Source organism: Fusarium verticillioides, chromosome 2, assembly GCF_000149555.1.
Source record: "Fusarium verticillioides 7600 chromosome 2, whole genome shotgun sequence".
NCBI lineage: Eukaryota > Fungi > Ascomycota > Sordariomycetes > Hypocreales > Nectriaceae > Fusarium > Fusarium verticillioides.
The window spans coordinates 3,661,628-3,688,171 of NC_031676.1; the positions used below are offsets into that span (position 1 = coordinate 3,661,628).

Sequence of the window (26,544 nt, forward strand, 5' to 3'; positions counted from 1 at the left end):
CTAAGTGATCACTCAATGTAGAAAGTAGTAAGAAAAAGCGACTGAACAAGAGTACAACTACTACAACTACTAAATTCAATAAGAAGGTTTACGCATACCTAAATTAGAAACTAGTCTCGCACTCAGTGAAGGAAGCTTTCTGCATGGGGCCTATGATGCATATTTTAAGGTTATACTCGGGCCATCCATCCTACGGTCCTCTCGTCACAAAGTGTTTTCCTGTTAGGCATCATTTGCATACTCATAGGTTTTTTCTTCTTCTTTGTTTTTCCTCAGCAACATACAATTATAGCAACATGAGTTTCCATAAAAGCCAACAATATTCCGGACTTCTCCCAAAAAACCGATATACTCGGGATCTGTACATCAGCTGGGATTATACGCGGGTTCAAGGTCCACTTACTCCTCAAGTGCTTCAGGTAACAGTCCACCAAGGGGTTCAGTTCGGTCCTGATTGTAAGATTTCTAATGAGCTTACGGAGTATTCCTTCTAAGACTTGGCTGGCAAGGTCATGATTCCTGACCCTCAGCATGTGTCATGCTGAGCCCCTGAAGCCTCGTTCGCAACCCATCCCAAAATTCCTCCACCTCTTAAGTCTCGAGGAACTTTTGATAGCAGCTCACGCACGTCAGCTGCGGTCAAATCTTGGCAAACCCTGACTACCTCTTCCAGTTTCCTTCCCAGGTCATGTTCTCCGGGTCCAAGCATTAGATTCAACTCAACATCTGTTGCCCCTGCTGCGAGACATAGTATCAGGAGCTTCACCCCTGGGTCACCTCCGAAGGCGCCACAGCCCCAGAGCCCAGTGAAGACGGAATTTCCTTTGTAGGATGAAAACCCATTTGCTGATTTGTTGATTTCGCGATCAATGTTCTCACGAGATAAGTCGGGCAACCCAGTGTCTTCTGAGTGTTCAAGCATGTCCATCTCCAAAGCGTCCATGAAGACAAGACGTCCTCCCCTCCATGATTTCTTCCATTCTCCGAAGTCTTCTGATGGCGGCGTAGGATGTATCGTCCATTCAATGTTACGCCTTTGACCTTTCATATCAACCATCGCTCTCGCTCCAGAAACAGTGATGACTGTGTCGTCTGTGAGACGAGGCGCAACCAGGACCACGGGATAGGCTTCAGGAGCAATCCCGACAAAGATTTCTTCTTGTGTGGCGGATTGACCAAACCCGATGACCTTGTTGGATGATACAACAGCTGCTCCTCCTTCACCTTGAACTTCTGGATTATGTGTATTTGATGTGTGAGCGTCCAGGAAGTTCACCTGTAGCTTTGCTAACTTCACAGCCTCTAGTGAGACTGGCTTTCCTAGATGAAGTTGGTATGAGACAGAACCGTGAGCCGTTTTGGGCGCAACTTGATGGTCTTCCAAAAGAGCTCTGGCTTCAGGTATACTCTCAAAGTAAGTAAACAAAGCTTCCAGGTACATCTGGACTGCGGTAGGATGCCGTTGCTCGGATGAGAACAATATGCCGAGGTCTTGATATCCATCGTCGTCCCTTTGAGGTGTGAATGAGCAGAGGAATTGATGTGCCACAAGACAAGCAACTTGCCCACGACTTAGATGCAGCGGATGTCCCGGCTGAAGCAGCTCAAGCTTTCCATCAGGAAAGTAGATAGGCAACGCGAGTGCAATATCGTGAATCTTTGGCCAAATAGTATCAAGTATAGCAGCTTCGCCTCGCTGTTCAAGGAGCTGTTTCAGAAAGCCATAGTCACTATCATGACATGTCTCTGCGTTGGCGGCAATTGTTTGTAGCCGATCAATCAGCTGCGCGATACTTGACACAGGCGTGCAGAGAAGGTGCTTCAAGAGCGGCCAAAATGGTATTTTGCCATTCTCATCTTCTTCGACTTCCGCATCGTCGGGAAGGTCACTGAAGCGGTCGAGTATACGACAGGATACAGAATTGGGAAGATGAAAGAACTGCGGGCGAGATGGCATTGTGATGATTTGCAGTAGAAGTAAGTTAGGGCTTGGAAAGCGGCATTGTGGATTAGTTCTCTGATTTTCATTAAGAATTCGAAGTCAATCAGAGCGAACTGTGTTGTGTTATAACTAATAGATTTGTAGAGCTACCTTGAATGGAGATGAGTCTTCGCCGACAAATGACCCCTCATCAACTTTCAACTGGATCGAGGTCTCCACCGAGACGATTAGATCCATCACCAGCAAAAGGCATTTCCGGACATAAAGTCATTTTCATTAACAAGAGCCCTTTCTTCACTTTTACGCGCTGACATTGTTATAAATATGCGATCAGAGAGAATGTTATTGCTCAGGTTGAATGGCCTCGCAACAGGATTAAAGGCCTGTCACTCCTGATCATAATTTACTTGAGACAAATGTCTAATGATAGAATGTAATATCTAGTCGGTTCTTCCCATTCCCATTTCTTACTTTCTTACTGGTCCCCTTTGTTTGCCGTACATTCTGGCTAACACAAGATAGATATAGTAGGTAGCATCGATGTTTCGACACTCGAGAGCCAATCTTCTTTCTTTTCAAGGCGTCAGCATCTCTAGATCTTTTTCATTTACGACTTCGAAACTTCCAAATTTAGGTATTCCATAGCGGTCGAGTGTGCCAGGCCCCTACCTTCCTTGTCGTCATTGACTGACCCTCAGGGAAGGAAGGTGCAGTTTCCACACTCTGCTACGATGAGCCAAAGCAAGCAGGAAGCGCTCTCGAATGTCAAGATAGAAGGCCCCATGTCTTCCAAGATCCTCAAATTTCTTCTGATGTCTGAAAAGAAAGAAAAACTGGGGAACGAACCAACTTGAATTCTGTTCATCATGGCAGAAGCACAGCAGGCGGCGCCGAGCCCGCAAACTCTGGCATCAGAAACTTCAAACGAAATTCAGAAGCGTTACGAAATTTCCACCTCAACCTTCAAGATCCTTTGCAAAATTAAGAGCAAGCCAGATGCTCGTGACATTTTGAGGAACGCATGCTCTGCCACCGAGTTCAAGTCGTTCCCAATGAAAAAGGAGGAGACCGCCTTCTTCAGAGCAATCAACGACAACACCGGCATCCCCTATCAAGTCAAGGAATTCATCTCCCAACCATGGCACAAAGTATACCTCTTGGTTCAGATTGATCTGCTCAAGACTGGTTGGCCCAACAAACTATCGGGGCCTTCTCGCAAAGAGCTGACGAAAGAACTCGCCCGTATGTACAAACTCCTCGACCATGTGCTGAGGTGCCTCGTCGACATTCTTGGAGACCGAGGCGATGGCAAGGGAGTCTACGTTGCCCTTGAAGTGCTGAGGTGTGTGAAGGCTGGAGTCTGGGAGGGAAGCGACAGTCAACTCCTCCAAATCGAGGGCATCGGCCAGGCGAAGAAGGACAAGCTCGTCAAAGCCAACATCAAGAACATAAAACAGTTATCCAAGGTTGAATTCTACAACATTGAACGCATTCTAAGTCGAAACCCACCTTTCGGTCAGACTATCCTTCACAAAGTTGCCGGATTTCCTCGTCTCATACTCGACTTTGAGATTATCGGCCCTTACATTCCCGACGCGACTGCCAACTCGAAGTCAACAGCTCCGCACGACGACGACCGGTCTGCAGCAGACACGGCAAAACCCAGCCAACCTCTTTGGGTTGCTAGAGCTGTCCTCGGATTTGACAATGAGAAGTTACCTCACTGGAAGGGCCGCACACCCTGGCTCACATTGCTTGTCCAAGGGGATGACGGACGACTTGTTTGGTTCTGGCGAGGAAGTGCCAAAAAGCTGGTTGGCAAGAAAGAGATGATTATCGGTTTGGGCGCAAAGCGTGACGAGAAACTGCAGGTTTCCTTTGCATGTGAGGAGATTGTTGGTACTTTGATCAAGAAGGATATTCGAGTGTCAGTGTGAGGTATCTGCTGAAGGGAGGGAGGGAGGGTTATGTTCGTCACATGTGCAAGATGCGAGAAAGGTTGTTGCTAAAGATAGCATATTCACAGGTCCCTCTAACATTTCCGATTGATATTTATCAATACTAATTGTTCTCTAAAACCATGCTCCTTATGACACCCTCTCGTCGGGCCAACTTCTCCGTCATCGCAAGGTTATCGAATCATGACTTCTTTGGCAGCATTAATGTGACGAGGCATAATTTTTGTTGATAATGCAAGGATGCGAAATTCGAGGATCATTCAACACCACTTCCCAAAGAGCATCTGTTCAATGAGAAGAGCTGTGAATTGGTTAGCATAATTCTCGGTGCCACCAACGCCACCTCCACCGCTCAATGCTCAAAACATCTGGACCTTGTGGAACATTTTAGCTGCAGAATTAAAGGCACTGTATCAGGGAACAAGCTCCGATTTTTGCGGCAATTTTCACATAAGTCACCTGTCACTGATTGAGGCCTTCACCGATGTCCAACAGAGAGTGTGATGGATCAATCAGCCTTGCACGTTGAGCTTCCGTCCCTTTCTGCCTAGGGTGAACTCTGTCGGTGATCTAAATTCGGGACAGCACTAGAATCGATGAATGTCACTGGTGATATAGGATGGGACGGAACATTAATTTGGTCTAGTTAGTTAGTGCAAGCGGCCGACACGAGATGAGTCTCATAGGGCAGAGCATTAGTGCGTCAACGGCTCAATATCGTTGGACGGTAAGTTTGGAACCCCCGGCCTTGCAGGCAGGGCAAACAAGACAGAAGCCTAATCTTAACTTTGTTCAGCGGCTGTTTCACCTTCAGCCTTTTTCCATCTGTTTGGTCGGCTCAACCTACAACTCATCCACTGCATGCAACCAGCCTTGCAGTAACAGCCAGCGTTACACTGCAGCCCAACTATGCAAATTGTGTAATGGGCCAAATGCGAGGTACGAGACTAGACCTGGGTTCATGGCCTTGTGACCAGTCTTTGTGAAAAAGATCATCTTCCGACTTCCCTCCTCGTCTGCTCATCTCTTGGGCCAGGGCAGGCTATCTAGGATCGATGCAGGGATCGCAAGCAGCTGAACCCCAGTCCCCACCAACTTGTAGAGAGCAACGCTGCTAAATTGTTTGGTTCATGGACGGTGCATGATGATCGGGCAGAATTTGAGCATAGTCTCATTCGGAATGTGGTTGGGCCGGTCTGACACTCGCACTCATGCCCTGTTTTGGTATGTCACGGTAACTGGATATGGGAACTCGTCTCAACGGAGATCTTCGACTCAGAGGCATAGGAGCTTGGTATTAGTAACAGATGGTGGTAGACACATTACAGAGAAGTCACAGCTGCCTATAGTTTAGCAAGGTATTGTGACGATCTGCTGCAATTTGTATGTATTGGTGGATGGGTCGTGCCTCTAGCACAGACGGATATGGTACCCGCACGAAGCCATCGTCAAGATGGAGCTTCCACCTTTGACCCTGGAGATATTTGGTGGCGTACATTTGATGCATTAGCATATGAAAATACCCAGCTAGTTGATTCTAACTGGTCTGTGACTCGACGGCTGGCTTTCAGCCGTTCCAGTAGGTAGCAGCGTGTTAATACCAGTGCTCTTATAAGAAAAGAAAACCTCCTGTTCAGCTTGACCTGTCTGCTTCGCCCGTCAGAATTCTCTTAACCCAATCGTTTTCGGTGGATCAAACCCTCTTGTACAGTCTTTCAAACATGCTGCGATCAACTCTTCTCCTCGCCCTCGCGGGCTTGACCTTCGCGGCTGATACCGTCCACTTCAGCAACTCTAAAGCAGCACACCCAAAGGGCCTTCCCCTTCTCTCTGGCTTCACTCCTCGCCCTCAGACCCTCAGTATGGCTGGCTCTTGTCCCGCTGGCAAGACATCGTGCGATAGCGGCTGCATGGACGCAGGCGCTGAGTGCTGCAACAAGGGAACAGGAGCCTACTGTGATGATGGCTATCATTGTCAAGCTGAAGGCTGCTGCGAGGATGGAAAGCTATGCTCTGGCCCCCCAACTGGTTGCACACCGGGTAAGGAGCTCTGCGGAGCGTACTGTGTCACCAAGGGCGAGTGTACCAGCGGCGGAAGTGGTGGCTCTTCTGGTGGTTCCTCCGGTGGTTCTTCTGGGGGTTCATGCTTGAGCTTCCAGGAGACCTGTGGTGACGGTTGCATGCCCAAGGGCATGGTTTGCTGTGATACTGGCTACTGTCTCCGTGGCCAGACCTGCGGCTCCGGTGGAACTTGCAACTATGGCTCTGGCTCTGGCTCTGGTGGCAGTTCAGGAGGTTCGTCTGGCGGCTCGTCTGGTGGTAGCTGCGCGACTTACCAAGAGAAGTGCGGTGATGGCTGCATGCCCAAGGGAATGGTCTGCTGTGACACAGGATACTGTCTCTCTGGACAAATCTGTAGAAGCGACGGTACTTGCGGCTATCGCTCAAGCGGAGGTAGCAGCGGTGGTGGCTCAAGTGGCGGCTCTGATGACGACGACGATGACAAGTCCAGCTTCACTCGAGAGTCCCCAACACTTACCTTCGACTCCCCCTCATTCACGGCCCCTTCGATCGAGCCTGTCCCCACGATCGACGATAACAAGTTCTCTACATTCTCTTCGGCTGCTGAACCTACCGGCCTCAGATCTGGTGGCGGCGATGATGGAGACAGCGGCAGTAGCAGCAGCAGCGACAATGGAGGAAGCAACAGTGGCTCTATCTTGGTGCCTAGCTTCTTCATGGGTCTCGTTGCCATGGCTCCTCTTTTCCTCTAAGTTGTGACTCGAGTAACTCGATATAGTCGTCAAGATGTTACGGTTACCTTGGCGACATGGACAAGCTGAACTGGCATTATGGCCTTGAGTCTTTGAAGCAATCTAGGAGCTGGAAATAATGAATGATGTTGGCATGGGCTTGGAAATATTCTTGGTACATACCTTAGTTCGAATCAATATACCCCTGAATCAATCAATAAGCCATGCTTCGTCCTTGTGATACTCGTCTTCATTACTTCACTACTCCATAAACAACAGACACAACCCGGAACTCCCAGAGACAACAGGGAATGCCAGGTTACCGGAAGGGAATACATAGTAAAAGTCAAAATAATTCGATTCTGTGCCCCCCTACTTCAACAGCAGGCTATTTGTATGCTTGAAGAAGTGGGTAGACTGGTGAGCCGTGATTTTCCCTCCTTTTGCCATGCGCTTAAATTGAAAAAAGAAAATTTGATGTTACATGACGACGTTTCTCTCCGTTATCCCCTAGCTCTGTGAGCAAGGCCGTCTCGGATCCTCCAAAGATCCCTATAATACATCCGCTGAACGCCGGTAATCATGGTAGTGTGGAATGTTCATGTGGTGGTTGAGTATGAGTTGATATAAGGGTGGTTTTCATCTCGTTCCGTAATGTGCCATAGGCTATTTTAGTATTTTATCCCTATCGCTTGGCAGCCTGGTTGAAGCTCTCGATCACCGTCTCCTTGACGCCGGGCTTCGTCTGGCCATCAAGCTCTGAGGGTGTATCAGTCTCCGTCTCCGAGCCTTCCTTCTTGGGCTCGACAAGAGACTTGGCCATCGTTTGTGCTTGGGCCTGGCCAACCTTGCCGAAAACACTCAGTCCAGTGGCGATCATGCCGCTGATATCTCCAACATTTCCGGGAACAACGACAGCTGTGCTCTCACGAGCCAACTTGCCAAAGGCATCGACGTACTTCTCAGCAACTCTCAGGCTGACGGCAGCCTGGGCACCAGCATCACCCTTCAGGATACTCTCAGACACAGCATCGATACCTTGAGCAGTGGCAGTAGCCTTGAGACGAATGGCTTCGGCTTCACCATCGGCTTCGTTGATTCGCTCGGCACGCAAGGCCTCAGAAGCAAGAATGACACTCTGCTTCTTACCTTCGGCGATGTTGATGGCGCTTTGTCGCTGACCCTCGGACTCAAGAATCTCGGCACGCTTGGAACGCTCGGCAGTAACCTGTCGGTGCATGGCCTCGACAACGGCGCCAGGAGCATGGATATCTCGAATCTCGTAGCGTAAGCAGGTCACACCCCATGCTTCAGCAGCATCGTTGATAGCAGCAGTGATGTTGGTGTTGAGGGCGGCACGCTCCTTGAGGACGTGGTCGAGGGTCAATTGACCAATCTCGGATCGCATGGTCGTCTGGGCAAGCTGAGAGATGGCATATTCGGCATCTTCAACTCCATAGCTATTATAATACACGTTTTGGGTCAGTCACATGTCCATCACGAACTCAATTGCTCTTTACAGTTGGATAACTCACCTTGCTTTGTACGCATCAAAGACACGGGTGAACAAAACACCGTCAAGCTCTAGAGTAACGTTGTCCGCAGTGATGGCGCTTTGGCTGGGTATCTCAATGGCAACTTCCTTGAGGCTTTTGACGTATGCAATTCGATCGATAAAAGGCACGAGGATGGCCAGGCCGGGGTCAAGAATACGGTTAAACTTTCCCATGCGCTCAACGATCCAAGCCGTCTGCTGAGGCACAAACCGGACTACCGTATTGGCCGGCAGCCGGGGCTTCGAGAAGTATGAAGGCAGGACGGGAGATCCGAAGCCGGAGGGGAGTAGAGCATGGTTGGTGGTGCTGAAGGACCGGTGCGCGGCGATAGATCGAGCTGTGATGGCGGCGGCAGCCGTAATGAGACGCGATTGCGGCGCCCTGAGGGCAGTCCGCGCAAGGGACATGGCCATGATATAGAGAGTTCGAGTCTGTTGAAGGTCACGATTCCAGAATGACGTCCTCTCCTCCGGGCCAGTGGGAAAAACACTCTCAGATCTGTCTGTGGTCGGGTGAGCTCAGAGCTTCCTTTGGATACCTACCTTATTCCGACGTTTGCCCGCTCGACCAGGCAAGCTCGATGTGACGCGAGTGGCTAGTGAGAAGCTGCTGACCTCGGCTTTCTGTGGCTGTGCCTCCAATATCGAAAGAGGTATTGGCGGGGAACTCTTGCTTGCTCTTATCGAGACAATTCACCGCCTTCCTTTCTGCTTGTTTGCCCCGCGACTGTGACTGGATCCCGCCAGACCAGACCAAACCAGACCAAACCAGAGTCACCCAATATCAACCGCTACTACACCAACGTCATCTATCGCGAACCTCGTTTCTTACTCATCCACGATTTTTTACCTCCGATACAGAGGTTCCCGCAGTATTCGACCGACAATAATCCCTACCCAACCAGGTTCTCTTTGAGTAATAGAACACAATGTCTGCCAAGGTTCCTCGCAACTTTCGCCTACTGGAGGAGCTCGAGAAGGGAGAGAAGGGCCTCGGTGCTGAGGCATGCAGTTACGGTCTTGAGGATCCCGAGGATCTTCTCATGAGCAAGTGGAACGGCACAATTCTTGGACCTCCTCATGTACGTGCCCCGCTCTAGTATATGGAAGCAATCGAGATTGCCATAGATTCGCGAAGATCATCGCTAACCCATCCTGGTTCAGTCCGTTCACGAGAACCGTATCTACAGTGTCAAGATGCACTGCGGTCCCGAGTACCCTGACAAGCCTCCCTCGATCCAGTTCATCAGCCAGGTCAACTTGCCCTGTGTCAACCCCACCAACGGTATCGTCGACCCTAACCAACTGCCCTGCCTCGCCCAGTGGAAGCGCGAGAACACCATGGAGACTGTGCTCATAGAGCTGCGACGGTAAGCCAGCGTCATGTCGAAGCAAGAAAGGCGACAGTATGTTAACATCCCGCAGATACATGGCCTCGTCCCAGAATAAGAAGATCGCCCAGCCTCCTGAGGGCTCTACCTACTTCTAAGTTACGAACACCTCTACACGCCGTTATGTCAAAATAAAACCCAAACGACAAATCAATGAATCGAACATGAAGATCAACAAAGTCTTTTAAAGATGGAGTCAGAAAGAAGCCAACAGGCCATACTCCGCTGTTGTTCGAGAATATATGCGATTATAACAATCGCGAACTACAATATGATATACAAAGCTGCAGAATGCCTCTCCCTTCCCTCCCGTCTTCATCACATTACAGTCCCAGTATCCTTCAATTCCTATTGGCTTTTCGTCACGTTCGTCAAAGAACAAAATTTGCTACCCGCTCTTGCGCCTGTCCTCAAGACCAATCCCAGACCCGATGACTCAAAGCAAAGTCGATTTTCGTAGAGATGGTAGAAGGCTAGACGTTTCGAGATATCCTGAGAGAGTTGGGGCATAGTCGTTGAGGGAAATTTCTCCGTTCCACTTTCATGACAAAGGGGCCTTAGATATCCCCAGTACGCCGCTTTAGCTGAAGTACTCCAGGGAAAATAAACGAGTAAATCGCAGGTAATCATCGCCGACAAAGGAAAATGTTTGATGTGCGTGATCATCAAAGTGACCGAGGTATCCAAGAAATAAAATACTCCAATCCCCAGATGCTGTTTTAAAAATATGTATAAATGAAATGTGAACGTCGGTGAAATGTATCGTAAATCGCAGATGATAAGTGTGATATGGTATGATGTTTAGTCCTCAAACCCCCATTTCGCAGGGGGTCCAACAGCACTCAGGCGAGCCATCTTCTTATTGACTCGAGGAGCCACGGTCGAAAGAGCATCAGGGGAGATGGGGCTATCGGGTCGGGGAACGCCAACCTCGAGGTTCTCGCTGTGAGGCTGAGGGCTTCGTTGACGCGATCGGCTCGTTTGGCGCTTGACAACTGACTGACGCTCCTTTCGATCGCTGTGGCGACGCTGCTGGGTGTACATGGCAACCTCGGGGACAACCTCCGAGCCCTCAGATTCGTCTTCGAACTCGTAGTCGTAGAAATCGCTCAGATCAGGGCTGGGCTCGGCATCATCGATGGAGTGCTCCGCGGCAAGACCCTTGTCGATGTAAAGAAGGATACGCTCGCGCTGGTGGTGATCATTGTTATGAGGTTTAGGCTCATGAATCTTTTTATTAGAGTGCTGAGTAGAAGTGGTGGCTTCAGATTTGCTGGACCAATTTTGGTGACTCAAGTCGATAACCGTGGTACCATCAGCAGCAACAGTTGTCTTATCTTTAAAGGTGGGAGGAGCAGGGAAATCCAAGTCGAGGTCGAAGGTCTCTTCGGTGATGGTGGCCTCTGAGGGCTTCGACTGGTGGCCCTTATGATTGGCCTTCTCGTTTCGGCTGTTCTCTTCCATCTCAGAGAGGATAGAACCGCGCATGATCTGACGCTTGTGGCGGAGGGCGGCCAGAAGCATCTCTTCCTGGCGTGTAACAGCCATGAAGCGGTTATGGCTTCCCTTGCCATCGATAGAAGAGTGCGCAGAGCGAATGTAGAAGTCGACGGAGCTTGGACTCAGAGGAGGCGTGGGCGCATCGGTGTTGGGAGAGATAGATTCGTGGGGAACGTATCTCATCGCAGGGAGGAAGTCGAGTTCTGGTTCGGGATCGTTCTCAGAATCGACTTCCTTATCTTGCTCGGAATCAGTAGAATCCGAACGTCCCTGGTCGGGGTACAAGGCGACAACCTTTGCTTCTTGGGAGTTGAAGCTTGGCTTGCTTTGCCATGTATTCGATGTGTTTGCTGATGAGCTAGACAAGCTTTGCGATGGTGATTGCCCAGCAGTGCCCTCCTGGATCGTGTTCGTCGAGCTTCCAGAAAGGGAACTGGTTCGCGGAGCCACGACGGGATTTCGATGGTGGCCATTGGGGATGGTCAGGTAATTGTTGGAATTTGATGTTCGCTTGCTCGATCTACTGAGTCGCTTTGAGCTGTTATCGGCACTTGAGCTAGTTCGTGCTGTGCTTGGGCGGAAGTCAATAGAAGATCCAGCTTCCGATGTCGCATACTCTGGGATCGATGCAGGGCCCTTTGAAGACGACTCAATGTAAACATCATCTTCGGAGTCCGAAGAGAGCGAAAGAACACTCTTTTCCTGGAGATCCGACTCTTGGAAACTCCTACTGGTGCGCTTCGAAGCCTTAGACGTTCTGGTGTGTCTACTAGAAACACTAGCAGCGCAGTCTGTAGGTGAAGACTGACCAGGTTTGCTGGCCAGGATCGCTTGGGGTGTTTGAGGTAAATTGCGTTTAGCGTATTGTGAAATGATTTGCTCGTCATGAGCCGGTGGTATGGGCCGATGCTCATGCTTGCTCTGGTGAGAAACAGTGGGTTTGAGTTGAAGCAAGTCTCTGGATTTAGACTTCTTGACGGTTTTTTCTACCAGATCCGGCAAATCCAACTCATCGTCGGCGATTGAGCGGAAAGACATTTGCTCGTAATGCTCGTAGAGGTTAGGTAGCCCGTTCAAGTGGTTGTGTTGTCTGCGGTTGTTGCTCTCGCCTGTCTTTGGTCGATTGGCCTCTTCCGAGTTCATTGACCTTAGACTCTCCTTCGTAGGCCGTCTTGAAAGCTTGCCCCGTAGAGATGGCGTGCTCGTTGGTGACAGGATAGATGGTGATCGAACAACTTGGCCCAGCATCGGACCCTCCCATTGAGGCTCGGTCTTCTTGCCTCGAGATCGCCCCATGAGATGAGACAAATCCAGTTTTGCAGGCTTCTTCTTCCTTAGCTTGGCCTCCGCGATGGAGTTCTCCATATCCAGCATTCTTTCCGCTTTTGACGGTAGTCCTTTCGCCATAGCTGAAGCTGACGTCTGCTGTGATATGGCGAGGGGCTGCTTAGTCTTGTCATACCAAGAATGAAGCGTCGAAGAAGACTGTCGTTTCCGGAGAATGCTAGTCATGTCAGACATATCCTCGTCGTACTCATCGGTAGGCGCTCCGTTGACTCTGAATTGCCGCGGTACGATCTCAGACTCATCTCCCCATTCCCGCATTCCACGATCATGTCTCACAGGAGAGCCATGGCTGTGGCTGTGGCTCAGCTGTGTCTGAGATGTCTCAGGAGCACCAGGTGCCGCCAGGTTGACTTTTGAGCTGGAGAAGTTGTCCCATTGCTGAGGAGCGTCGATGTTGAGAGCAGTCGATCCAAGAATCTTTTGAGCTTTGCTCATGGGCGGTGCGGTGACGGTCACCTTTGGAGGCTGCTTCTTGCGGCCTGGGAACGCAAACTTGCCCATGATTCCGGCGACGTCTCTCGGTTATATCCTGACTTCCGTCGCCAGATTGAATATTATCCCCCCGTGGGGATTCTCTCGTCAGCGCAAGGTCAACTGCCTTTCGCCCAACATGTGGGAGAAGAGCGGTGTCGTTTGGAGAGTTCACTGGAGGTTTGATAATCTGTTGCCAAGGAGGCGGCTCGCGGGTTCTAAATATTATCGCGGTAGATAGCAATCCCGGAAAATATTAGTCGTCGATCGCAGACGATTTGCCGATGGGACGCTGCTAAAAAAATAATTAAGAAGTCGCCTCGTCTTTTGGTGTTTTCCAGACTAGTCTTATTGGCGTGCCATATCGAGCCAGGGATTCGTTATAGTATATTCGATCTGCCATGCGATATTAATCTCGCTTTACTGCGAATCTTCCCCTCAAAGAATTCCCGCTAGATGGAACGAACGGCCGTTAACGATATTGAATAACAAGTATAATAGGAGGGGGAAACGAGTTGGAGGGGGATCAGAGGAATAAGAAGCAGATGTCGAGATGAATAGGGACGGACGGTGAAAGTCCAGGTGGGTTCAGCAGACTTGGATCTGGCTTGACATGGGTATTAGTTAGTTACCGGGGTGTAAGAGTTGAGGAGGCGTGCGCTAAGAGGGGAGAGGGTGTGAGATGATGATCAAGAAGAAGAGCCTGGAGACTTTCTCTGTCTCTGTGCTCCGTGTCTCTCTTCAATTCAATCCCCGGTCGCAATCTGCTTAAATCCCGCCCGAGCGAGTGATCACAACCTGGCAAGACTCTCCACCAGCACGCGAGAGGGCAAATGAGAGAGATCTAAGCGACTTTGATTGAGCCTCCACTGTCCGTCTTGTCAGGTGGAAGAGAGAGCATGAACTGAGGAGTGCGTCGACAACAGGGGTTGACTTGGCACAAGAGAATCGTAATAAAAAGATCAGAGCAAAAGAGAGAGAATGGGAATGGCTTGTCAGGTATTATCGTATTCTATCCTTACAGCTTCTGGTGGCGCGAATACGTATGTACAAACAAAACTGCAAATCACACTCGAATCTGTACTCCTTCTCCGTCCAATTCACCCATTCACAGAAGTCCAGTGTGTCAGCTAAAGCATAAACACCACCTGCAAGTAGTGGCCAGCTAGAGCCAAACCCGGCTAATACCCCCGCCATCATTTTCTCAATACAAAGTCAAAAAGTCAAAAGAGAGTCATGGCTTTTCTCCCAAAGGCTCACGAGATTGGGCACGCCTTTCCAGAGAATGACTAGCGGTGTTGTATGGAGCTGAGAGTCTGATGTCAGTTCAACTGCTGGAGGCTCGATTTACGAATGGTAATTTGCCTCGGAGTCCCCTATAGCGCCGCACGTATACCGTAAGGGTCCATGTTATTATCACCATCTGTGCCTTGCAGAGAAGCCTTCCATTGCTGTTCGATCTTTCCGATCCCCTTAACTACCCCATCCAATCAAGTTCCCCGGTAAAGGCCTGAATTGGTTATTTGCAACCCACAGAGTGGCACAGAGTGGTAAGTCTTGGCTACAATTACCGTCGGCAATTCGTGCTGCCGTTGTCATCTGTAACTCAACTCGACTCGACTCAACCGACTCATCTCATCTCATCTCATCTTCTCCCTTCTGCATCAAAACAGAAAATGGACAAGGATTTACCGTTTGGACTGCTAGATTGTGCCGAATGGTGGTGACGGTGGTGAGCCAAACGCTCCCCTCCCTTTCATATCCAGGGGTCCCCCGTGAGAGAACAACCAGCTCCAGCCTCCAGAGACGGGGTGAGGCCAGCGCGGGTCCATCGGGCACGCTATCCAGACCATGGTAAGTTAGCCATGTCCTGGCCTGGCTTCTGGGAAGAATGGGACTCATGGAGGGAAAAAAGAAATGGACCCCTGCAGTAGAGGATCTGCTCCCGGCTGGTCCCCCTTACAGTACGTACGCTGAACAAGCAGGGCGCTGAAGACTTTTGAGGCCGCTGAAGATGTCTTAAAGTCCGCTGTAATAACCAGGGCTCGTGTTGTTCTATTGGACGGACAAGTCCTGCTTCATTCAGCTACTGCAGCGCACTGTCTGAGCGCAGGCCGTTCAAAGGTCAAGGTTCATGAGTTATTGAAGCTTGATGATGAAGTGGCGGTGCATAGCGGAAAGGAAGCAAAGAAGCCAGAAGAGAAGAAAAGGAAAACAGATCCAGGAACAAGAAGCCAGAAGCAGCACAAGAACTCTCATCCCATACCAAGACTGGTTAATCAAGGGGATCTAACCAATCCAATCGTGGCAGTCCAGCTTTGCTTCTTTTCAGATCCGGCGACGATCTCCTTCCTCTTGTCGTTCATCACCCCTAGTTTAACATTAGATCCTTGCAGAGGTTCTCATCAACTAGAAGAGGAAGCCTGGAAGAACAAGCCGAATTAACTTTCTGCAGGGACAATTGAGTTCAGAAGCTTGCTTCACATGTTTAACTCAACGCCGAAGACCATCCCATGGTAAAGTTTTTTTAGTTTTTTGTTTTTTTTTTTTGGCTTGTGAGCTCCGAGCTCCCCCTGTGCCTGGTGTGTTCAACCTGAAGCGTTCGGTTGGTGGTGGGAGCGGAAGCGATGGAAGGGATGGCATGCATATGACTAACTATGACTACTACCTATCCGTACCTATGACGGAGCACACAGGGAAGGGTTGTGATTGAATTCACTAGCGAGGTCCGTGGCACTGACTGGTGGATTTGCTTGACGAGATGCTTGCGTGCTCTTGTCCTGTTTGTTATGGAGGCTTTGCTTGGCCCAGCTATCACGAGGTCCCCCAGATCTCCCTCTTAGGGGGCTGATCGACGCAGCTGTCAATCTCGGCTGGGGCCTGTAAGGATATTGTGATTGAGTAATTGTCAATCCATCCGTTCGGGTTCCATCTCACCACCAGATGATGTCCATCTTCAAATCTTGGGATATTAAACTTTATCAGATGATTCAGGCCGTGCACATTCGACGGTTTGGTTTCACGAATGTTCCAAACACATTCTACATAGAGTAAATAGCTGCCATATCTATCGTTGCTAGCTTAGCTGTTCTAGCTCTTGGTTCATGCTTCCACATGTTTGTTCGCCTTGAGTTCGGCTCCCGAAATACAAAGACGCATCGGCGCGCCGTGCTTCACATAGTGCGGCACGGGAATGTCATCCGGAGCCTCACAGCCTCCCTTTTCACGTTTACGATAGAACATCTCTATGGGGTTTGTTTTGATTTATATCATCCCTTTGGAAATCTCCATAGCAATATATTTCAACTGTAGATCTCGTTGCACGATACTACCTCATCTAGGTCTATGCTTCTCGGTTCCGCGTCAGCGGAGATGGCGGCTACAGGTCACTAATTAAAATCCTCGTCCTGCTCAGCTCAAAGTTGAGCATAATCAATCGCCAGCAATTAATTATACGCGACCTAGCTTAACTGAGCCAAGGGATTTTCTCAATCCTTGGTGTCAATCAGCCGAATCTTGTCGGGTAACGCACCTACGCCTCTAAGGTAGTTAGTTATCCAATGTAACGAATAACAGTGGACAAACAAACCTCAAAGAAAGAAGACCAACAAGACTCCATTGTCTATCAGAGACTGGAATCTTGGCTGGTTTATTGCCCGCTAGAAACACAACCAACACCAGCGCTAAATCAACGACGCAGGTTTTCCCTTCAGAGGCGGATAGCTTACAGACTAGGAGCTTCTCCCTTTTTCTCTTCTCTGCCACTGAAAGTTGAGCTATCGTGAGATTCTTCGTATCCCAAGCTTTTTTGCCCCTGGGCTTGCAGCACAGCATGACTCGTTTTTCTGACTTCTCACAACATTGCCGGCGTCATACCGGAAATTTCCCTAGCGGTGGAGGCGGTCTTGTCCATTGCGATTTATCACAATGCAATGAGCTTCATACTCCCTTCATTTGATGACCAAACGTAATCATCAGCCTCCCAGCATAGCAACAGTTATCAATTAGCCTGTCGCCTGTCATGATGCTGGTAAGGCAGAGCCAGGGTGTTATATCCCAGGCTCCCTCGTGGTTCGTCTACCAAGATTCACAGTCCGTTCGTTCGTTCACTACCTTGGACAAACGATGCCCTTCCTTCGTTCTTTTAGCTAGACCTGATATGGTGGACAACAGTTCGTCCACCAGAATGCCACTTTCAGCCACCCCATGCTGTAAACCCGCAGCTAGCGACTCATGCAGGCCAAGACTATTGACTGAGCAATCAAAAGCCGGGGCATACTATTCTGCCTGGATATTGATTATCGTTCGATTCTGTATATTGCCAATAAATCATTAAATGAGGTGTGATACGAAACACATTCACTATTCTTCGGCCTCCGTTTGTTCTACATTTCAACCTCTGACGTCTATTCCCATCCCCATAATCAAGCGATATCCCATATCGGGCCCTACCGCTCCGAAAAGACCGGCCCCTGAAACGCGGGAGCAGCAATGACCTTGTTTCCTTCGGCCAACTCCTACTGTTATCAAACGGTCTGCCCGAATAAATAAGCAGATCGTCTGCTTGTTTTTCTTATTCTGATTGAGTTTCAGGTTATAACTTTGGCCTTTTTGCCTCTTCTCTCACAACCTTGTCCTTGTGAGCAAGAATTCGATTTATCACATGAAACACCATCCTGGTGTTTGATGGCTCCAGTGCTTTCCTATTTTTGCTTTTTCTCTTTTAGGCTATCTGTGCTTTGAATGAATAACTGGAGCTGCGAGATTCCTTGATTAATTACTGTACTGCTCCGTCTAGGGGAGGAAATAAAACTCGAGACCTTAAGCCTAACTGATAAAAGGATTTAGGTAACTTGGTATAAATTTAGGATACCTTTTGCGGAGTTTATTTTGTCACCCTAAACTTAGGTCTCATGTTTTCTTGCTCCCTGAAGCCCGTCTTTGCATTGAGCCTACTACCCTGTACTGCTGCTGAAAGGATCTGTGATATTCGGATATATGGGATCCCGAAGATAAATGGAGCTGGGTGAGGTTGCATGAAACAAAGCTGACATCTTGATGGGGTCATATAAATTGCTTTTTTGTTTCTCTGCTGCGTCAAATGCAACGTCTCTCCACATGTTAGAGCCAACTGTTCATGGTGTTTGTAAGATATCAAATGCTGTCAAATGCCGAATTATCTATCCGTTCGTTGAGTCCGTTTACAGTCTGCACTTCGCCGTTACACAGCCAATGGGACACTTGCATGCATCAACTTTCTTATTCCATGGAGTCGGGTGTGTAGTATTGGAACATTGTTTGGTTTCGTTTATGCGTCAACAAGTTTTCATCCCATGTTTGCTTTTTTGCAATGGGTCGACTCGATCTTCACCTGGCTTTTCGCAAAACCAGCCTGTTCTGGAAGGCATCTTCGTGTTTCTGATAGCGATACTCCCATTCCTCAAAGAAAATATGTGACAAAAAATAATAGGATATGGGCCAGTGAAGAATCGATGTGCTTAGTTGTGTAGTCCGTAAAGAAGTTAGCAGCTCGTTAGAAGTTTCGAGACCTCGCTGAGATGCAGGGTAGGCATGAAGGCCATGGTAATATCACGCTTTCATCCAAAACGGTTTTTCAGTGCACTTATTTCAATTACTCTTGATTTCGACATTTTAAATGTGATGGTTGCTTTAAAACATGATATCTGCTCTTATATGGGTGCATTGATGCTAAGAGGCTACTTAGGTTCGATAAGTTGCTGAATCAACCACTGTCATGATGTCGATTTGAGTAGCTGGATAGATCAACACTATATCCATTTGTGGCCAAAAAGAGACATTGTAGAAAAACTCCTGGGTAGATGAGTTGTTCAGACCAAATTGATCTTCTTGGAATAGTCGGGGTATCTTGCCAAGGCCGCAATCGTATAGACATGGACATCCCATCAAGGCTGGCAATTTGAAACCTAGAGGAATGTCGTAAAGACAGATGTCTCAGGGTTGAATCAAATTGCTCGAGGACAGAGCCAGCTGAACTACAACAGCACATCGCCGACTGAAAGGCATAACATAACTTGAATGGACATGTATTTGGAGTATTATTGCCAGACATATCCCGGATGACCACCACAACATCTGTACAGTTTCGAGCTATACTTCCCGGTTACCACATACGCTCCCAGCATCTCTTCCATAAAGGCATAGCAGCAAGCTCACGCTTATAGTTCTCTTCAATACCACCCTCCTCCCAGTGCTTGCACTCCTCGTCAACCTCCTTCTTGCCACTGACAAGATCGGCTGTCTCAGGGTTGACAAACTTGGTCTTCTTAATGACCTTCCAGGCAATGAACAGGATAGCAGCATAAGCGTGGCAGAAGTAGCTGGTGACGAAACCCTGAGTGCTCCAGGGCTCGAACTTATCGAAACCGATGAAGAGGAGGGCAGTGACACCGAGGAAGAGACCGAGGTAGGCAGCCCAAGGATTGAAAGGAGCGATGTAGTGCAGGGCAGACTTGTCCATGCCTTGGGCATTGCGAGCACGGAACCAACCAATGAAGACAACGATCATCATGGTGTAGGTGGCGATGAGACCGGTGGTGGTGAGGTCGACGAACCAGAAGAAAACGGTAACGGAGGATTCGCCAGCGACAAGGAAGGTGATGCAGCTGATGACGCTGACGGTGAGGACACAGTACATTGGGACACCAGCCTTGTTACACTTCATGAGGAAGGCAGGGGCCTGGCCATCGCGAGCAAGACCGTAGAGGGTTCGAGAAGAGGAGTAGAGGTAGGCGTTTCCGCAAGAGAGACCTGAGGTGAGGATGAGGAAGTTGATCAAGCTAGGGAGACCATGGATACCAAGGTTCTCAACTATTCATTTGTCAGCATTGTGTTTGTGTGTTCAAGGAGAAAGTATGACTTACTGCCAATGACCCAGGGAGAAGCGGCAGCACCAGCGGCGCTGTTCTCAATAGCACCGAGCAGACGCTTGTCATCAGAAGAGCAGATGATACCGACAGCCAATACACCAAAGACGTAGAAACCAACAAGTCGGTAGAAGATGAGTTTGGCGACTCGGGGAATAGTTCGTCGAGGGTTGGCGATTTCACCAGAGGACAGAGAGATCATATCGGGACCAGCAATGGTGAAACCAGCGTAGAGAACAACCTTCCACCAGCCACAAAATTTACCAAGATCTCCCTCGGCATGGTAGGGTTGCATAGCCTTGCCGCCCTTCCAGTATCGGAATCCGTATGCGTCGCCCTTGGGGTTGCCACCGCACATGGTGATGAGAGTGATGAAGAGGAGACCGAAGAGGAGGATAACCTTGAGAGACGCCATGATGAATTCAGCCTCACCATAGTACCTAGAACGTTTGTTAGAACTGTCGATGAGTGAACTTTTGTGATTTGTACTTACTTGACAGCAACAACGTTGAGCAGAACGCAGACAACCATTGCCATCGCGACCCAAGCTGCAGGATTGATATCAGGAACCCAATATTGCATCAGTGTCGCTACAGCACTGTATTCAACACAAACAAGCATAAGACCGGCGTAGAAATATGTCCATCCCATAGCAAATCCTATTTATGTTAGCTGAAGTTCTGATATTCATATGCAAAACGTACCAAGCGCAGGGTCGACGAAACGGGCAGCAAGCTCAAAGATGGAACCACGGATAGGAAGATACGAGCACATCTCGGCAACACACAAGTTACAAGGCCAGACGAAGAAGACACCCCAGATCAAGTAACCGAGAACGACAGAGAGAGGACCAGCCTTCGAGAGAACACCACCGATACCAACGAAGAGGCCGGTACCGATGGAGCCACCGATGGCCATGAGCTGAACATGTCGAGGGGAGAGACCTCGTACGGTTCGGCCATATTCTCTATCGACGGAGTTGTGATCGATTAAGACACCAGGTGAAGTGTCTGAAACGTTGGGAGCCTCGACGGCTTTTGACTCGGGGTCTTCTTGATAACCCATGATGAAGGGTAGTTTTAACAAAGACGAGATCAGTCTTGAATACTCAATCTCTTACAAGAGTAGGACTCTTAGCGGAATGGAGATGAGGTTATGGGAGCAATGTCGCGGAGACACAGGCCTGGATATAAGAACATCTAGGGAGGGGGGAAGATCGCCCTTTAAAAATCAAGTTGACTGTAACCATGATCAAGATTACGGATCATGACCACCGGCCCGGTTTTCTGTAAGAGGAGCTCATCATGTCGATTAACATGACAAGGAGGTAGAGCTATGGCATTCCCAATACCAGGAAGCTCAAGTTCCCCGATGTAGGACATATTGAGGTGAGAAAGGTATGCAGCGCTAGGCCAAGCTCCCCACCGCGGTAACGGATATGCCTTTAGGTACAGGGGCATGATAAGCAATGCATTCAACGGCGTGTCAAACATTGCTGATCATCTAAAGCCGAAGAGAGGTGAGATCGAGTTCACCTCAACCGGGCCGGTTGTGTCGTCTCAAAATGGTAAGTACGGGCGACAGAGTGCCATTATGTGGGGGAATAGTAGAGGAGCCATGACTCGGCCTTTTCCCAGCGATTGTGTGTGTGTGTAGTGTAGGATTTTCCGTGTAAGTGATGGCTTCAGGGAGGATTTCCGTGGTGTTTGGGGGAGCGCTAGAGGGGCTGCCAAGACAGGCGAGGCCAGGATTAGCGAGAATTGGGGACCAATCCTTGTCTCTTTGGTATGGGGACTGTGGGCAACAGTTATCAGAGTGGTAGTGGATGAGAGGAGAGAGATAGGCAGTTTCACGGCGTGGCCAAGGCGGGACAAGAAGGGGGAATCCACCGCGGTTAAAGCTTGGTTGATAGATGGTAATACGACTTGTGAGTTGTATCATATGAAAGAGAGAGTTCTTTGCAATGATGTGTATGTGTGAGTTGAAGAGAAAGCCGCTCATTAGTCCTCCCTGGTAAGCCATGATCATCAAACAGTGACATTGGGCTCCTCTTCACCCATTACAGAGCCCTTCCCTTGTACTTAGCTCAGTCCCAACGGCTATACCAAGTACCGTTACCCCGAGATCATCAGAACATCTCCAACAGCCCAGCTTCAGTGCGCTCCGAAGCAAACACACTCCAACACACGCGGCTCCGATGCAAGGTTCTTACCCCAGACAAGGTCAAGGACAAGTTCCACCTCGTACGTAATGAAATACAGCGGCTCTCGTACCGCATTTGCTCAGAGGCTCAGGCATCGTGTGGGGAAAGGTTCATCATCAGTTGCGGTACTCGGTACCGAAAAAGCGGTTACTTGCAGAACAAAGCAAAACCACCACGCTAGAGGAAGTCTCTTCTGCAGTGGCACGAGGACGAGAGGAGAAATGCGGGGGAAGATGGTGGAAAACTTGCACGCGATTCGTTTTTTTTTTACTGCTTGAGTTATTAACTTAGGTTAATTTTAAGCATGGGTTTAAGCGTGTATGATCCCGGTCTGGTCTGGTCGGACTGTGGCCGATTTCGTTGCGAGTCATTATTACGTGAGTGATATTGTGCCCAATTGATGTGTTCCTTTTCAAGTACAGACCAAACAAGAGAGGAGAATTGGAGAAAAGGAAAAGCTTGTCGATTGTAGTTTAGAGGCATATTGTGACCTGACCTGCCTGACCTGACCTGACTTGCTATCCGTCCTCTGATACAAACCCTGTAAAGAAGATGGGTCTCTTGAGTCTGCCTTCTTATCAGTAACACCCCTGACCACGCCTAATTTGGTTGGAGAAGGACATCTCTGGCAGAGATAAGAGAATGGAGAATGCGGAATTGTTCTGTATGCAGTCTAGAGTGAGTCTAGGACCTCCCTACCAAACCCCAATTCAACCTCTGTATTTCTCCAAATCTGCAACGCAAAATTTCTGCGAATGCCTTCACTCAACTCATACCCAGCGACAGCATTTCCCCAGATCTATCCATCTGTCAAGATCTCTGACTCCCCCGCAAGCTCCAGCAAACAAGGTGAAATCTCTCCAGATTTTTATCTGGAGAATCCTGAGTCCCGGGCTCGCGGGGCCCCACGAATGTCGAGCCAGCGAAACGTAATGAAAACTTGGGCACCTCAATCAATATCAAGTGGCATCACCGACGTGCCATCTTTTTCTCTCAACGGACCAGCGGACTGCAATGAAACTGTGGGCACGGAACCACCCGGCCCCTCTTGTATCACTCTCACCTTCAACTCTACGAATGTCTGTCTCCATTTTCAGTATAAAGAGGCTGAAAAAAAAAGTCTGTTACTCTCCCGTTTCTTAGCATCGGTATATCATCCCGGTTCCTTACGTCCTCACGAACTACTGTAAGCCCAACGCCACAAGACAAGTATAGAACCTCTTCTTGTCCTCGTGAATGGGTAGAAATGTCTTCTAGAAGAGAATTGAGACAGACAGGAACCGGCATCTGATGGAGCTAGGGGTGTTTACGTGTGTGTGTGGAGAACAAGTGCAAATCCTTGTCACGATAACACAAATGAGCTCAAGCCGATTTCGTAGCTGAAAATAAGCTTGAAAACTAACACATGAGCCGTTGGTAGTCGGGCATCAGACTATTATTCCCTAGTCGTGTTCTCTTACCTATTTCTTCGAGTGAACCGGCCCGGTCGACGAGACTGATTTTTCGGCATCAGACGTCTTCAACATGAGGATCCACCCCCAGATATCAGCTTCATCTTGGCGGTTGATGCCAAGATGATAGGCATAGTAACTCGTCTGATTACATCCGATGCTGAATCATGGATACGTGTCTCAGTGTGATCGATGCTCTTATGATCAACAGATGCCCCCCTGCTGAAAATACTCAAAGAGATGATATGTTTGTATCACGAAACTTTACATTAAATGTACTCTGACCAAATTGCACAAACGTAACTTTTGATATTTTGTTACCAGTTCGCGCTTTCATGTCTTCCCAAACCTATATCCCATACCCTCCCTTTTCCTATCAAAAGAAACGCTCCGTATGCCTGAATAACAGAAACCAGTCTCAACAAGAGACTCCTCAATCAATCTCAAATGACGCCTGCGCTCCAAGATATGTACCAATGCCAGGAACGTCAACATGATCGCCATTACCCGATGCTAGCACTAGCCGGCACCTCCAGTGATCCTACTCTACCATGCGGCACATGCATTTAATGCCATACAAGGATCCAAACTGCCACACCTATGCTGAACCCAATGCACCGGAACCGGGGCTGGTCTCCATCTTTGAGTTGTGGCGTAGTCGTGGCCGTATGAGTCTCAGCGGTCTAGGTGTGCTCTAAAGATACCGTGTCTTGAGCCACTCTTCGTCTCGCAGTCCTAGGTTCAACCCGTTCTGTGTCCACCATCGTCGAACTGCGCTCTGATCTCCTATGCTGTCCTCAAGAGCCTCTTCGATGTTGCACGTCCGGAATTCTACCATCTGCTTTCGACCCTCCATGCCCTCGAGCTCTCCATGAGCAAAGTTACGCCACCACTCAAGCACCGCCAAGTGCTTGAATATGGTCGGTGAAACGAGAACCTCGGCGTCAAACACGAGCTTGTCATCTCCTTTCAGCCGTCTCCAAGTTTCCAAGACCTCGACTTGGCCCCAGCGGCTTGCCATCTTGGCGACGCTGTCACCATGAGCAGCAGGGATACCTGAAGCGTCCCACCACCGCAACACATCAGCTTGTCCATGCTGTGTTGCCCATAATAGTGACCGGCCCGGTCGTAGAACGACCTTGTCGTCCTGTGCTGCTGCATCGCGCCACCACTCGAGAACCAAGAGATGTCCATTTCCGCTAGCTTGCTCCAATGCAGACTCTGTATAACGCATGTTCAATCCAGACCGACGCCACCACCAATCTAAAACACGAACATGCCCAAACTTGGAGGCACCGTCGACAGCTTCTGCGTCATATACATGACGGTCTCTGAACCAAGCGCTCTGTTTCCAATAGTCCAGCACATCAGTGCGTGGATAATAAGCAGAGGCTTTGGTTGGTAACGTCGTTCCGTCAAATGCTTTAAAAAGATCAGGTCGGTTGGCTTCCATATAAGCCAACACATCAATAAGACCAAATTTGATCACTAGTTTAATAACCAGTGCTGATATATCGTTGAATTCTGGTGGAGATTGCGATATCTTTTTGCATATCGCCGCGGAGTTGCATGTCAGCACTGTCCACTCAAGCTCGTGCTCGTACACCTTCAACGGATCGTTACGGTCTCTGGGCTGACTTGTCCATGGTGAGGGCATCGGTAGGTTGGTGTACATTCCCAGAGCCTTCGCAAGTTCCCAGTCTCCAGCATAATCAAGGATGATGGTCCAAATTTCCGGCGGTAGCTTAGATTGGACTGTTACGTCCGCACTATCAGTCATTGCCATTGCGGTGGCAACCTCAACATCTCTCCCCAATCCCAGCAAGTCGGCTTGGTTCTTTATAATGCCCAGCACTTCGTTAAAGCCGTTCCAGTTGGGTACTCGCTTAGGGTTTGGCGATCCTTCGTAATGCCATAATATCGGCGTCACCACACGTATCCAGTTCCATTTCCGATGCAATTTACTCATGTGCTTCTTGGTCATTGGGTTTGACCACATATGTGTGCTCATGCCGGGGACCAAGACAATGCTCTTTTGTGTATCCCATCCTCTGAGTACTTCGCCGAGGAATGTATCTGTAACGCCTGCCAGCATCTTTGCGATGCTGTCTGCATCAAGCGGCACGCAGACCATCAGATCTGCCCACTCTACTAGTTCGAATGCTTGTTGCCGATAGAATTCGATATCGTCGGCCCGATCACCTGCTCCCATAGCCAATCCCCGGTTCTGCATAACAATTATCGTTTGTGTCAATCGCGGGACTACATCGTCGACGATCGCTCGCGCTTCAATCTGTGGATTTTTCGAGAGGCGCACAACAAGTGCTTGCGCCCAAGACGTATCGCGGGGTCCAGTGGCGGCGACGAGAAGGCGGAGTTTTCGGTTGCGGGCCATATCGTGGAGAGACGAGGTAGAAGCAAGAGCGGGACTCAGCCGCGGCGAAAAGGAATGATGGTGTGCCATGCTGGAAGATGACCCGGATCCAACATGGTTTGCATGAGATAGATGAGGAGGGCAAGCGGTGAAGTTTGAAGGCGAAAGGATGTGACGGGGCATCAAATCACTGGTTCGACGAGATGCGGGATCACGTGGCGCTTGCTTTTCTGTTTGATGCGATAGACTCGAGAGTGCGTAGAGAGGAAGTGGCTGCTCGATTGGAGTGTAATGGCCGGTCGTTGGAATATAAAAATCGTCAAGTCGTAAATCAGTCGTCGAGTTGAAGATTGCTTAGTTAAGATAAGTCGTGCGATTTGACAAATGATGCTCTCGGAATGGAAGGGTCTGACTGGGGCGAAACGACTAAAGAAAGAAAGCAACTCGAGTCTGCTCCAGTTTTATCCTGGTAAGGTTCCGGTGCAAGCCGGTAATAGAGGGGGGCGAGGGGCACTTGGGGGTAGTTCTTTGTCTTTATAGATGCGGAGTGATAAGAGCTGAGATGACGCCGAATCGATTCTATTGAGGGATTGAGAGCGTGGAATGGAATTCGGAGAATTGTTGGACTTATTCGAGGCTGCCATTTCTCATCGACTTGGAGAGTTATCTTGTAATAAATCACATCATAAGAAGA

At 49.1% G+C, this 26,544-nt stretch overlaps 9 protein-coding genes across 12 annotated transcripts; 4 read left to right on the forward strand and 5 right to left on the reverse strand.

The window, feature by feature from the left end:
* Positions 1-87: 87 nt before the first annotated feature.
* On the reverse strand, positions 88-2,089 carry FVEG_03817 (hypothetical protein). Of its 3 annotated transcripts, XM_018891476.1 has the most exons (3): positions 1,566-2,085; positions 404-1,511; positions 88-359 (listed from the first exon to the last, which is right to left on the reverse strand). In XM_018891476.1, the coding sequence occupies exons 1-2, from the start codon at positions 1,955-1,957 to the stop codon at positions 527-529; spliced, it is 1,377 nt and encodes a 458-aa protein (XP_018747988.1). In that variant the 5' UTR covers positions 1,958-2,085; the 3' UTR covers positions 88-359; positions 404-526. The 3 variants fall into 3 exon arrangements, with proteins under 3 accessions (XP_018747988.1, XP_018747986.1, XP_018747987.1); XM_018891474.1 differs by having other exon boundaries at positions 404-2,089; XM_018891475.1 differs by having other exon boundaries at positions 88-1,511.
* Positions 2,090-2,360: 271 nt separating this feature from the next.
* Positions 2,361-4,018, forward strand: FVEG_03816 (hypothetical protein). Its single transcript, XM_018891473.1, has 2 exons — positions 2,361-2,375; positions 2,465-4,018. The coding sequence occupies exon 2, from the start codon at positions 2,809-2,811 to the stop codon at positions 3,877-3,879; it is 1,071 nt and encodes a 356-aa protein (XP_018747985.1). The 5' UTR covers positions 2,361-2,375; positions 2,465-2,808; the 3' UTR covers positions 3,880-4,018.
* Positions 4,019-4,434: 416 nt separating this feature from the next.
* On the reverse strand, positions 4,435-8,780 carry FVEG_03814 (cell division cycle 20-like protein 1, cofactor-APC complex). 2 transcript variants are annotated; one of them, XM_018891470.1, is made up of 3 exons: positions 8,189-8,780; positions 6,837-8,113; positions 4,435-6,783 (listed from the first exon to the last, which is right to left on the reverse strand). In XM_018891470.1, exons 1-2 carry the CDS (start codon positions 8,620-8,622, stop codon positions 7,339-7,341), a joined length of 1,209 nt encoding a protein of 402 aa, XP_018747982.1. In that variant the 5' UTR covers positions 8,623-8,780; the 3' UTR covers positions 4,435-6,783; positions 6,837-7,338. The 2 variants fall into 2 exon arrangements, with proteins under 2 accessions (XP_018747982.1, XP_018747983.1); XM_018891471.1 differs by lacking the exon at positions 4,435-6,783 and having other exon boundaries at positions 6,810-8,113.
* FVEG_03815 (hypothetical protein) lies at positions 5,622-6,720 on the forward strand (the record flags this gene model as incomplete). Its single annotated transcript, XM_018891472.1, has 1 exon — positions 5,622-6,720. The coding sequence occupies one exon, from the start codon at positions 5,622-5,624 to the stop codon at positions 6,672-6,674; it is 1,053 nt and encodes a 350-aa protein (XP_018747984.1). The 3' UTR covers positions 6,675-6,720.
* A 119-nt stretch (positions 8,781-8,899) lies between the features above and the next one.
* Positions 8,900-10,373, forward strand: FVEG_03813 (ubiquitin-conjugating enzyme E2). Its single transcript, XM_018891469.1, has 3 exons — positions 8,900-9,290; positions 9,373-9,578; positions 9,634-10,373. The coding sequence occupies exons 1-3, from the start codon at positions 9,138-9,140 to the stop codon at positions 9,695-9,697; spliced, it is 423 nt and encodes a 140-aa protein (XP_018747981.1). The 5' UTR covers positions 8,900-9,137; the 3' UTR covers positions 9,698-10,373.
* FVEG_03812 (hypothetical protein) lies at positions 9,743-13,494 on the reverse strand. Its single transcript, XM_018891468.1, has one exon. It carries the CDS (start codon positions 12,945-12,947, stop codon positions 10,401-10,403), a length of 2,547 nt encoding a protein of 848 aa, XP_018747980.1. The 5' UTR covers positions 12,948-13,494; the 3' UTR covers positions 9,743-10,400.
* A 5,038-nt stretch (positions 13,495-18,532) lies between these two features.
* FVEG_03811 (hypothetical protein) lies at positions 18,533-21,002 on the reverse strand. The gene is made up of 4 exons (XM_018891467.1): positions 20,527-21,002; positions 20,316-20,481; positions 19,820-20,262; positions 18,533-19,766 (listed from the first exon to the last, which is right to left on the reverse strand). Exons 1-4 carry the CDS (start codon positions 20,885-20,887, stop codon positions 19,060-19,062), a joined length of 1,677 nt encoding a protein of 558 aa, XP_018747979.1. The 5' UTR covers positions 20,888-21,002; the 3' UTR covers positions 18,533-19,059.
* A 384-nt stretch (positions 21,003-21,386) lies between these two features.
* On the forward strand, positions 21,387-22,311 carry FVEG_03810 (hypothetical protein; the record flags this gene model as incomplete). The annotated part of the gene is made up of 5 exons (XM_018891466.1): positions 21,387-21,389; positions 21,479-21,493; positions 21,773-21,798; positions 21,888-22,065; positions 22,207-22,311. 5 exons carry the CDS (start codon positions 21,387-21,389, stop codon positions 22,309-22,311), a joined length of 327 nt encoding a protein of 108 aa, XP_018747978.1.
* A 1,344-nt stretch (positions 22,312-23,655) lies between these two features.
* On the reverse strand, positions 23,656-26,409 carry FVEG_03809 (hypothetical protein). Its single transcript, XM_018891465.1, has one exon. It carries the CDS (start codon positions 26,031-26,033, stop codon positions 24,171-24,173), a length of 1,863 nt encoding a protein of 620 aa, XP_018747977.1. The 5' UTR covers positions 26,034-26,409; the 3' UTR covers positions 23,656-24,170.
* Between the last annotated feature and the right edge of the window lie 135 nt (positions 26,410-26,544).